A 13,324-nucleotide genomic window follows, 5' to 3' on the forward strand; every position below is an offset into this window, starting at 1 on the left:
GTTCTGGGCAAAATAGTTAGGGAGACCTGTCGTGTTGCATGGTTTAGAGACAGTAGCTTGGACGCAAAGAAGGTTCTCAGGTTAGTATTGGGAGTGAGCAGGAAGCCCAGCATTAGAAATGAGTCAGCGCTGATGTGGAGAGGTTTTGGAGACCAAGTTTGGGTACATTGAGAGGGGAGACAGTCGACATGTTGGATGGAGAATATTGGAGCTATAGATCCAAGGAAAAGGGAGAAGAAGAAGACAACCAGTTGGGCTAATAGATGTGGTCATTGGTACGATGACAAGGGAGTTGGCCTTTTTCATGATCCAGGTAAACACAAGTCCAACAACATAAAATTGTCTCTCATCCTGTTCTTCCCTCGTGGGGTGCTGGAGCCTATCCTGCTGAATGGGTGAGAGGCACGGGTCACACTGAACAGGTCGCTATGACCTAAAAGAAAAGTCGCTGTCAGACACAACAAGTGCTCTTCTAATTAAAACACAAACTCCAACTTCGTCTGTAGTTTTGTAATGAGGTAATAGTCGAGAGGAATAGGAAGCAGCTGGGGCATATGAATGAATACGCTTTATTGCTTTGTTTAGGGGAAAAAGGAAATGAATCAGAGGAGAAGAATAGTTTTATATTTCAAATGAAAAAAAGTTCAAGTTGAACCAATACAAGTGAAGCAGTTTACACTTTGAATTGTGTCTTCAAACAAGCTCCAATGTAACAAGACAAAAAAAGACAATAACAGAAAACAAGAAGAGATAAAATATTTTGGTCACCGATAGCTATTTTTTATTTACCCACAGTAAGCTTGGACGAATGACAGTTGGGAGTGCATATTGCGTAGTCCGATCCCAGACCCACCTCCGCACCGACCACATGTTGCTAGAGAGGTGTAGCATTTGCAAACCCAGTGGGATGAGATGAGAGAAGAAGAAGAGCGAGATGATACTTTAGTGGACCACAGTGGTTTCCACCTTATCTAAAGCGCTGCCTGTCCCTTTGTGGGAATACGCCCATCCTAGGAAATGGGGGCTTCCTGTTGTTTTATAGACCCTTCCTGTTAAAATAGGTTGAGATATGTAATCCCAAACCCACTTGGAGGGGAAGACTGAGGATTGCCGGACAAAATGACCGAATCCAGCTCCTCACGCTTCTTTTCTGGCTGTTTGATGACTCTTCTCATTTTGGGTAAGTCACTTTTCCGCTTCATCTCACCTAAGAACTCAGCTTTTAGTGATGGAGTCTGTCTCAGAGTAGACATTACGATTCAGTTTGATACTATGACTCAAGCCACAACAATCTAATGATGGACGTTTTTTGTCAGACAAATTCATTATTGCATAGTTTGAAAGCTGGCGTTGCGACTGTGGCACGGCAAACTATCCAATACAAGTTTTAATATGGATAAGTAAGTAAACAATTGTAAGCCATTGTTGTTTTAACCTTCTCACATTTGTGTCTCCCGCCAAAGGACAAACAGCAGTTGTGTGTCTGATAGATGAGAAGGTAGCGGCGCAGCCCACCACAATCACATGTATGTGTTCAAGTACAAATAAAAGATAAGCTCATGGCACGCAACACTAACCAGATGCTTTTCTTAACAGACTCCCAGTCAACAGAAGCAATGACTGAGATCATCAGTAAGTTATTCAGAATATTTCTTTTTCTAAGTGCTCATATTTAAAGCTGTGCTGGAGATACTTACTATCTCATATATATGTGAGGTACTACACTTCAGGACGTATCGTTTTACACGCATATTTGAGCACTCTATGGTATTATGTACATTGTCTACCTTTCATGCTGAGGTTGGATAACCAGGGCCAAGTGGGGATTAGTTTTGGATTAGTTCCCTCAAACTCATTTGCTTGGCCCGGAGCTGACAAACAGAACAAGCCGAGGTTCAAGTTCCTGCCTTCAGCCAAGATCCCCTCATGTGTCTTCCCCTCCAATCCAAGACAAACTCTCAGTGAGGTCGGGACCAGCGAGGGGTCAACAGCAGTCGGCTCAGGACTCATAATGTCCCAGGGTGAAAGGTTAACCGAAACCTTATTACGAGGAGCCCCCAGCTGGCTTCACTTCCTGAATTTATTCGTCGCTCACCCCATGCAACGATCAACGCATGAACTCCCGGTTGTGAAATAAGCTGCTCTTTCAGTGATCCCCATCATGTGCCGTCCCACTCCGACTTTCACGCCCCTCAGACTGTCCCCCCTCCTTTCTCTGCCAACTCCCCCAACTCTGAGCTCCTCCCCTACTCAACAGACACTTCTCCTGATGTCATTACTAAATCAAAATGGTGTTCAGTAAACAGATGTTGGGATGAGCTGGTTGCGATGAAACACAAACACTCACAATGTGACGACAAACTCCAGCTGAGCGGCTTATTCGGATGTCTTCAGGCAGGTAACGTGGTTGGTGGTGCAAAGCCTGGACTAATAGCTCCTCTCACGTCTGGACATATTAACCCAAATCTGAAATCGCAGCTGTCTGCTGAACACTCTCAGCCGGCTCACGATAACATCCTCCCCAAAATGCTTAGCCCTAAATGTTTGCTCATGTTTCCTATTTGGCAGAGGCAGCCCAAAAGGCAAATAAATCACATGCTGTGAGCCAGCCAGGCCTTGGACTGTGAGAAAGTGAGACTAAAAAGCAGAACAAGAGTTAAAGACTAAAGGGTTTTCAGATGTGAGTCCAGCCCAGGCTGGGTGTGCTCCCTCTTTATTTGGGGGAACGGAGAGGACAATTGTTGTTGCCTCCACCCCCTTCAAAAAGGGAGAAAATCCCTTAGAAACATGCGTTGGAGAGGGAAGAGCTGCTGCCAACACGCAGGGCCTGTCTCAGACGGATCTCCGAAGAACATCTGGTCACCGAGGGTAGCACTTCTTGGACATCTGGTAACTGAGGAGTAACACCGCGTCTCTTCCGTCCTGCCCGGTTTCCTGTTATGCCTTGCTGTGGACAGAGTAAGAGGCTCAGCTTTATCGTAAATGATCATCAGGACAGAGAGAGGCACCTTGTTTCATTTTCTCTGACATGAAGGGAGCCCTTGGTTTCATTGGATTCTTGCTCTCTTTTCTCACGGGTGAGTGTGTGGTCCACATCTGCAGCTGCCTTCTCTGACTAAAATCCTTAAAGATGTACAGTGTAAGACTTTGTCATGATGAAAATATTTCTTGTCTTCATTACAGATGCCACTTATCCGGAACACACCCTACCGTTTGGTATATATCACCCTTCATACTGACTGTCTTGGTACGTCTCGACATCCCTTTCACACTTTTTTTTTTTTGCGATACTCACAGATTGTGGTGATAATGTCCCAGACTGCTTGGACTACTGTAACTTCTGCAATTACGCTTATGATGCGCCCACGATGGAGTGTCTTCAGGACCTACTTAGACTTCTGTGTATCCACAATTTTGAAGCTTCAATGGGATCACATAACAGCAGCGACTGGTGCCTTTGGAGTAAAGTCAGTGGGTAAGTACCTTGTATATGATTAGGTTTGTGATCGTCTACCTGGGACTTCAGGATATGTTGGTCAAGGGGTCAAGGAACAGAGGATTCAGTTTTGGTGGTCAACCAACCACCTGTTAGTGAATCTCTGCACAGCTATTGTCCCATTGGCCTTAGATGAACATCAATATACCAAGCATATACCCACCAGTCATTGTGTTCATGCATGTGTATGGTTGTATTCTCTCCCACACGGGGCATGGTTTCAGGCGGTACCCTGCCAGTTCTGAGGCTTTCCCGCCAGACCACACTCAGAAATCTTTTGACGCTGAATCAATGACGTTTGAGAAACTACAACTTCCAAACTGCACACTTTTGAAACTGCTGCCGTGGTGTGTAGAAATGGCTAGCAGAAGCACGCTTGCTACCTTCTTTGACAGTGTGTACATCCACACTGCTTCTCGGCAAACTTTCCATTTACCAATGTTTGTTCCGACCCTCAACTGCGATCATGAGTTTTGGGTCAAGAACGAAAGAAGGAGATCTCGGATGCGAGCGGCTGAAACGAGTTTTCTCCGTCGGGTGGCAGGCATCTCCCTAGAGGTCTCTCCTCACCCTAGAGATAGGGTTTGGGGATCTCGTGGGCGGCTCCCTTTGGAGGTGTTTCTGGAACGGGAAGCTCCGAGGAGACCAGGTGAAGGGTTATAGTGTCTCGTGATCTCCCAGTCACAGCTGACAGGGAGAAGGACATTTGCCTCTCGCTGTTGAAGCTGCTGTCCCTGCGACCTGGTGAAGGATAAGCGGGAGAAGATGGATGGATGAAGTATTGTATGGCGTCTCTCACTGTTCGGATTCTGATGTCCTCTTGGGCTGTTATACTATATTCACTGTTATAGCTCTCACCAGAATAGAGTCATCATATCATGTACTCTTATACACGTTTTGACCAAAGTCATATCCACAGGATTTTCATTCCTGAAACATCTTCTGATATTTATGATTTATATTGACTGCCTTTGTATGAAAACTGAATGAAATAGAATTATATAAACTGGTTTGTATTGAGTCGTGACATATTTGGACTAGTTTTACAACATTAAAGTAACGAAACTGAATTTCACTTTGTAACTATTCTCTCCGCCTTTCTTTCCGGCAGAGTGTACAGCAACCTCAGTCACTGCACGGAGATGATCTCTGACTGTCTCCACATCCCGTGGCCCAACTCTTTGGTGGAGCAGACCTTTGTGGGAATTCACTCTCAATATTTTGCAGACTGTCCAACAGAAGAACTCATTGACCCTCCGCCTGGAATCGTATTTGCTCTGGTCATCACTCCCATCTGCTTGATCCCAGTCATGGTCAGCCTGGTGGTCCTGAAGACCAAGAACGGTGATGGAAGTTCCTGATGAGCCTGGATGGCAGCTGCGGCTGCTTCTTGTTATAAAAAAAAAAAAGATCTGGCTGATCCAGCTGTGACTTCCGGTCATATTGTCAGCGTTTTAATTGCACAAAATGATTCAAATAAAGTTGTATTTAGTAATATGATTCTGCCGACAAAAGTTCTAAAGCTTGCATGGAACACTTTTTTATTGACAAAAGGGCAGAGAGAAGCCTGGAGGATATACTCGGTATGAGTCATTGCTCGTGGAAGTTGGGGTGTCAGAGGTCACAAATGAGACACAACATGTGAGTACGCCCTGCAGAGGAGAGCCCCTTCCTGGTATTGTCCATTTGTGAGAAGCATGGAACCATCTTCCTCTCTCCAAACACCGGACTCACGCAAATGAACTCATATGAATAATATATCGACAAGAAGAGAGATCTTCGCCTGGTGGTGTTATGACGACGAAGCTTGTTTAAATGCTTTCACAACTGTATTTATAAAGTTACTGTCCTGTAAGATTGTGATGAAGTGAAATATATTTAATACTATCCAGTCAAATGGCTGCGGTGTCTGGTGATTTTGGAGCAGATGGAGGCCAGACGTCCTCTTCAACTGGTGTCAGAATTTGATGAAACACCTATGTCTCCTGAGTGGGCTGCAGATGGCATCTCTTCTCCTTGGGTTCAGTTGCACTGTATCTCCAGTGCAATGCTGAATGCTGATGTAGTGACGGAAGGGCTGAATACGCTCATGGATCATCCCAGAACTACAGGGTGGGCCTCCTTGTGTGTGTGTGTGTGTGTGTGTGTGTGTGTGAGGAGGTTTGCATTTGGCACAGCTGGATGGGAAAGTGTGTTCCGTGACCTCCGTCCTCTATATGTCGGGTCATCGTGGACCGCACCCGATCTTCCTTTTCTGATCACAGCCAAAGCTTGGGTAACACCATGCTATTATATGAAGACACAAACCACTTCTGACGCAGTTTTGCAAGATGTGATTTTGGGAACCGATATTAAACATGACACATGCGTCATCATGCTGTCAGACCTAAGGGGTTAGAATTCTTTTCACTGACATGTCTTTGGGTTCTCGCAGTCAAAAGTCGACATGGATTTTAGGGGTTGAGGTGATGACAGCTATCACGTAATACAACTTTGTTTCCTCTTCAATCATGTTATTCATGATCCAGGAGTAAACAATGTTGGGTTTTTCTTTTGACTTCACGACAGTTGTGTGTCCTCATCTTGAAGGAGAAATGGCCCCTAAGTCATACATAATTATATTTTCATGCGTCAAGAGGTTGGTTACGTTTGAAATAGTCAGTGGAACCGCTGCTTATTGATCTGTTCTCAAACTAAGGCACATGTAGTTAATGAAATACAGTGTTTAAGTTATGATATTGGACCTCTTATATCCAGTTATAGCCTACTTTCTGTGTAGATAAATACAGTGGTACCTCGGTTTTCGAATGTCCCGGAATTCGAACAAAAATTACGTGATTTTTTTGCTTCGAATTTCAAACGAAAATCCAGAACTCGAAGTCGAAAAAAGTCGGAAAAAACATAACGTGCGCGGTCCGATCAGCTGACCCACAACCCGCTGGACCGTGGTAGAGTGTCACAGGGGAGGTGCTGGAGCGCTCACTCCAGGGTTTGATGTCCTGTTGTGGGCTGGAGCTGGGACAGGGATGAGGCGAGTCTGGGACAGAGCGTGACTTGGTTTATGACTTTGTCACAGCCAAACTGCACAGAAGCGCACATTCAGAGCTGGACACGCACCGGGCACCTCTTCACTTCTGGAGGTGGCAACCCCTCCCACATGCAGCGGCCACACACATAGAGGAACAGCGCACCTGCAGCAGACACTCTACATTCACTCCTACAAAAGACTATTTTAAGGCTTGGAACGCATTAGTTCTTTTTCCATTCATTGTAATGGGAAAAATCGATTCAGATTTCAAACAATTCACTTCTCGAATGGCGGAACGTCTGGAATGGATTGTGGTCGAGAACCACTGTACCTATTGAATATGAATGAGTCATGATGATCATGTTGATGGAATAACCAATTTTCTCTGATGTGTTTTTGCACTTCAATGTTAGTTTTTTCATAGTTCATTGTTTAGTGTATTCAGGACAAGGATTATTCATCTCTTCATTCTTACACAAACCCTGTACAAATACTTATGCACGTTATTCATTTCTTTCTTTGATGACCATCAGTAAGTTAAAAAACATAAATCATCCAATATTTTGATCATGATTTGGGGTTGAGATGACTGCGCTCACTCAGAGACTCGTTGGCTCCCTCTTGTGGCAGCCGCAAACCTCCTATCACGACAGGCGCAGATCAACTCCGACCCACCAGAGGGGCTTTTATTTTATTATATTTTTCTAAGAAGACAGCTGCTCCTGCGTGCGGCCTCGTCCTCCACCAGTAATAAATAATTAAATAATATTAAAATAAATTGCAAGCAATCAAAAATGATAAATGTAATTATAAGTAGGTTTGACACAAAGCATCTGTGATGATTGTGTGCTTTTATTTTGCTGTTTATTACTTTATTGCTTTGTATTGCTACAAAATGTTGATAATTATATTATTTATTTGGACACGTTTATGGAAAAAAATATCACCTAACGATATTTGTTGACACTGAATCATTTTTTTTCTTAATAACATCTATTCATAAATATTAATTTCCAATGTTCATGAATTTTATTTGTCACCGATATATGAGGGAATAATGCTATTACACCACATAGTGTATCGCATTTTCAGTCATGTTCAAGTTCGCCACTAGAGGTTGCTGCAGTATAGTATAATCTGAATCAGAATCAGAATCAGCTTTATTGCCATGTGGATTCTAATACCTCAGAATCAGAATTTAATTTATTGCCATGGTCAGTGGGGAGCCCAGCAACTAGGAAAGTGTTTTGGAATAAAGTGCTGACAAAAATAAATAAATAAATAAATTAAAATAAACATAAAAATGATAAAGAAAATAATAAAATAAAATAAACATTCATCAACATACCTGAAATTTATTAATAAAAAAAAAAATTCCAAGAACGTCTCTATTTCTTGCATTTTTGTCAAACATGAAGAATAACAACAACGAAAAAAATAGAATAACATATGTATTATTGTTCAAAATCCTTTGTTCTAAAATTTGGGTCCAGACCTTGTAGACACAGGAAGCAACAGCCAAAACATGCGGTTTTAATGTCGCCACTTCTCTGTCCGAGGGACTCAGACTGTAGGTTACAAGTAATTTGAGAGGTCACCACGAGATGCTGCTGTAACACAATAGAGCCCTTTAAAATGAGTCATGGCAGAAACCTGTTTAAATTAATATTTCAAATTATATTTTTCAGTCCTAAAAAGTCAAACTGTCAATTGAACGCCAGAGCCAGTCAAATACAGAGCTGAACACCGATTTAAAACCTGAAGAATGAACGTCGAAAGGCATTAAATTCGCCTGATCCAAATACAGAATACAGAAACAATAGTTCCTGGTGATAAGTTACTAATAGGTTATGTATACCTCCACCTTTTCAGCTTGGAAGAGATGATTTCTCATGCCCTCCTTGACCTCATTCATAGCCTTGTAGAGGTTGACATGGGTCCCCTCACAACAAGAGGGTAACCAGTTCAATTGCAGCTGGAGGCAACCCTGAGTTGGATGCAATGCAGAGCGCTGGCTACCTCACCCACTTTGGTCTCCTTAAACAGTCCTAAAGAGGTTATTTTCGGCCATCAAATTGTTCTTGGATGTTCTGGAGTAGCTTCATGTTCAGGGTGTCCCCCTTCTTTCGCCAGCTGAACAGGTTCCGGCCGGTGATAACAGGAACTCAATGAATGTATGAGTTCAATCTCCACATTTATGTGGACCAGCCGTTGCTCCCCAACTGCCTCCAGGGGCGACCTGCCGTGACCCCCATTTCCATTCCTCCACGGTGAACTTCAGCCAAGTGGGGCCACCATTCTACAGCAGATTGCTTCAGTCTAACATGTGGTGCGAGTCAAATAAAGTATTAGATTTAGTCAAAACGTTTTATTTATCAGCCACAGATGTGACTTGGTAGTGGTCCAGACGATGTCGCGGGACTCTTGACACCCTCAATGAAGTCAGCTAAGGTCCCGAAACACAATCTAAAACTGTCTTTTTGAAGTGACAAATGAAAGAGTCGCTGATGAGTCAGCTGCTATTTTATTGGCAGGTGCTGATGTAGGCAGCTGCTGAGTGATAAAGATGGAACATCACTTGCCGGCCCTGTTTTCAAAGGTCTCACAAAGGTGACACTCTCATGTAGTTGGGTAACATCATGTACACAGGAGGTTTTCAAACAAAGTTTTATCTCATGGTAGTTAGTTTATGTGAACTTGTAAATGATGTGAATGAGTTAAACTTTTATAGCGTGAGAGGACAGTCTGGTCTGGAACCTGACTGTATATATTATAGGTAGTGATCGGCAAAGGAGTTTTGGTGCTGCGTTTGGCAAGTTTAGGGTTTGAAGTCCAACCGTTTGGAAGAGGGTCAAAATAGAACTGTAGATTTTCATCAGTCAGAGGAGACAGTTAAAGTGGCTTAGATCTTTATTATCACTTGTTCATTTCAGAGTGAAGAAGTGTGTATATTATTGAGAATAGAGAACAATATATAAAAAACATTTGCTTTTAGGTAATGTACTTTTAAACAATCCAAATTCTACGACTTGATGTCGCAAGCGTCGGGTCTTTTTTGCAGGCAGGTTCACAACAAGCTGCTTATTTTCCCGCTGTTTGTATCAGCTGATTCCGGAGTCATGAATAGACACGTCAACAAGGTGTTAACGCCAGCGCTGCACCTGTATTCATCTGCTTCCCGCTCCTTTTAATATCCAGGGAGGATTTTTTTTCTGACAGATGCTCTCAGCTTCCCCAACAGCCACGTTGGTAAACACAACCACTCCACGAACACTGAGCTACTTACGGTTATCAGCGCAAGAGAGGAGCATTTCAATTGTTCCTGTTTAAAGACGCAAGAAAAGTGATGAATATAAATTGTATCATATGACATGCTGGAGTGAACAGCGTATGTGCGCACATGCCGACTGTGTGCACAGATGTATATTCAAAGACATGAGTGAGGATTTATCAACAGGTCCCAGGAAAATACACGCTGAAAGGAAAAATAAAATGTTGTGGCAGCAACTGCATGAATGTCGTCTGCCGTGAATGTTTCTAAACAAAAGCAGTTTCCATTGCTCTCCATTTCATTTCTCAGGCCCTTTAGGGTTTAACAAACCTTTCTTGCGGCCAACACACCTGATTTTTATTTATTCTTTTTTTTTTTAATGCAGTGAAAGTTTAGTCAATTATGGCTCTGGATCCACGTGACAGAAAATAAGGACCATTGCAAATTAGCTTGTGAGAAACAGGCAGCAGTTGAAAAAAATGATCTGCTGTTTTGTTACGGAGCGCCTCCTATGGGCGGAGACTGATGGATGCTTGGGCGGAGTCTGAGAAGTAAAGATGGGGCATGTTTGTGTGTGTGTGACTGCTGGTATGTTACACAGGGTCAGGATGTAGAGTGGCAGAAATAGCATGGAGAGAGGTGTTTGTTTATATCCGACCCACTAGTGAGTTCTGCTTTTTAGTTCCGCCTATTACATATTGAAGTCATTGGAATTTGGACATTTATGAATTGATTCAGAATCGCTCATATCTGAATCATGACCCCTAGAGGCGATATTTGTAGGCAAATGTGAGCGTTTGGCATGACACATGACTTCATCCCAACAAGGTGGGAGTGAATATGATGCCGCACATGCTGCGTAGAAAGGAGATGAATGTGGTTTAATGTGGTTGCATTTGGGGGAAAGTCGGGATGACTGGACAAAATTGCAGCGCCTCGCAGAACTCACAGGTATTGGCCACGCATTCATCATATTGTGAGCTAATGGCAGGACTAAATATGAATTCGATGATGAGATGGTTTATTTATTTTTCCCGCTTTGAACACATTGTCTGTTGTTTGTTGATTCAGACAATGTTGAGGACTGACAATATTGAAACTGTTGAAAATTTGCTTTCGGTAGTTTTTCTTGAGAACAATGAACAAATAAAAACTAAATATTGTTCTTGTTTGTGTGTATAATGCAGCCACACCTTTTTAAACACAAAACAGATAATCTCAAATTTTGAGAAACAAGTCAGGGGGAGAAAATCAGACAAAAAAACAGATGCTTCTATAATAAAAAGTAATTGGTATTTTTGGTATTTAAGTATTTGGATGTTCATCCTATGTTGTTTAACACACACACACACACACACACGCATGCACACACACACACATACATACCATTTGAAAAAAGTTGGTCAAATCTTGGGTGAAAAGATGCATAGCAGCAGATCAACTATACCTACTTTCTATATTTTTCCATTGAACATACTGTACATCTGATGAGATTATGTCACATGTCATTGTGTGCATTGGCATGTGCATTAACACACACACATGCAGATTTATATATGAAAAGCACATGTATTTAGAACACTATTATCGACACACAATAGCAGGTTTATGACAAATATATAAGCAGAGAGGGCAGAATATCCGAGGCATTATACCGGCTTGGATTTCTGTGGTTTCAAACAAAAGTTGGTTTATAAGTCATTTTCCCTCTTACAGCGCACAAGTCAGGGATTGAGGCTAAACAAGCTGGGTTTGCTTCTATATTATGTATGGCTTTCATGCAAATGCAACGAGTGACAGCGAGCGAGGAGCTTTGATCTGGGCGTCTTTGTGGCTGCATCAGTCGACGCCCCACCAGCGCCATGGTGCACCGCCGTTGTTATCGTCAACAGGGTGGGACACAACTTCAGCGGTGGCTGCTGTTTACGTTCCCCTCACTCCATCTCCTCCTGCTCAACACGCGTATTTGTCCCCGGTTAGTGACTCCGTCCGTGTGGAACTGCTTTTGCATTCAAGTCGTCTGACAAGACGCAGAGATTGTCTTCTCTCCCCAATGAAAGATTCACAAGGCTTTCAGCATGTGTAATGAGTAGCTCAGCCATCATAATAACAAGGGCTTAACCTAAATCCATTATTGCCTCATTCTTCTTCCACCTCGCGCTCCTCCGCTGGATCCTAATTGCAGAAAAAACAACGCTGGGAACAATGAGCCGATAATTGATGGTTTTATATTGTCAACAACGGCAGGTTATGATGGCACTTAACAAGGGAATGATGGTACCTGTTGGAAGGAAGTATTGATGTTTGCAGAGTGCACCAGAATATTAGCCACACCCACTAAATTTAAGAAAGAAAATAGCCGCGGGTGCAGTGGTGCTGTCTGCGCCGTAGGACGGTCAGTGGTGCACCTGGCTCAAAAATGCATGAGGATCACCTCTAAACTTGCATCAAGACTGACTCATGAAACAAACCAGGCAATGTTCTGAACTTGAATCTTGAACTTTTCACATCCTTTATTGACATTAAAGCCTTAAGAGTTCAATACATTAAATGATTGAAACGTATAACTGCAAAACATTTTTATGGTTCGACAACACTGTCGACAAGTTTATTTTGAATAGACAATTTGTGTGATGGCTCAAGCAGATGAGGACAGGTTTCTATTGCTGTCTTTGTGGGGACATTTGTGAGGTTTCTCATAGCAATAACCCTTTCCCCAGCCTCTCACTCTGAACCTAACCATCCTCAACAGAAGGCTAACCTTAACCAGGACTTGGAACCAAACTGAAACCCAATTGTAATGACCCAGTTATTTTGAAGTCTTCATCCTTAAATTGTGGCTTAACCTTGTGGCGTCCAACCAAATGTCCTCACTAAGTCATATGGTCCTCACAAGAATAGCATTTTGTCAAGAATTGGTCCCCACAAAGTAGGATAAACAAAGCACACACCTGCACACAGGTCTGTCGCACCATCTTTGTGGGGACCGCTCATTGCCATGATGCTTCCCCCAGCCTCTCACTCTAAACCTAACCATCCAAAACACATGACTAACCTTAAGCAGGACTCTGAACCAAACTGAAACCCAGTGATAATGACTACGTTTTTTTGAAGCCCTCATTCTCAAATTGAGGCTTAACTTTGTGGCGTACAGCAAAAGGTCCCCACAAACACCTCAAACAAGGGTGTGTTCTGCCCAAACTGGACCTCACTAGAAAAGATATGCTTAAACACACACACACACACACCTTTGTAGGAAAAATGTCATGACTTAAAACATCCATACATGTGTATCCTGCTTTAGTTTGTGTACATGTTGGACAAACCAATCCTTCTCATCCTGGACATGGACTGTGTGTTCCTCTTCCCTCTGGCAGGAGGCTACGGTCCATCCAGACCAGAACCTCCCGTCACAGGAACAGCTTCTTCTCCTCGGCCGTCAGACTGTTGAATTCGTGAACAGCCTTGTTGTTATTTTATTTTATTTTATATGTTCATTTTATTTATTTATTTATTTTTTATTTTTTTT

At 42.8% G+C, this 13,324-nt stretch overlaps 1 protein-coding gene across 1 annotated transcript; it reads left to right on the top strand.

Moving 5' to 3' along the window:
- The first annotated feature begins 972 nt into the window (after positions 1-972).
- Positions 973-5,382, top strand: ramp2 (receptor (G protein-coupled) activity modifying protein 2). The gene is made up of 6 exons (XM_053852093.1): positions 973-1,180; positions 1,464-1,526; positions 1,597-1,632; positions 3,184-3,216; positions 3,298-3,475; positions 4,608-5,382. The coding sequence occupies exons 1-6, from the start codon at positions 1,120-1,122 to the stop codon at positions 4,855-4,857; spliced, it is 621 nt and encodes a 206-aa protein (XP_053708068.1). The 5' UTR covers positions 973-1,119; the 3' UTR covers positions 4,858-5,382.
- Positions 5,383-13,324: the final 7,942 nt, after the last annotated feature.

Source organism: Synchiropus splendidus, chromosome 19 (genome assembly GCF_027744825.2).
Source record: "Synchiropus splendidus isolate RoL2022-P1 chromosome 19, RoL_Sspl_1.0, whole genome shotgun sequence".
In the NCBI taxonomy this organism is placed as follows: domain Eukaryota; kingdom Metazoa; phylum Chordata; class Actinopteri; order Syngnathiformes; family Callionymidae; genus Synchiropus; species Synchiropus splendidus.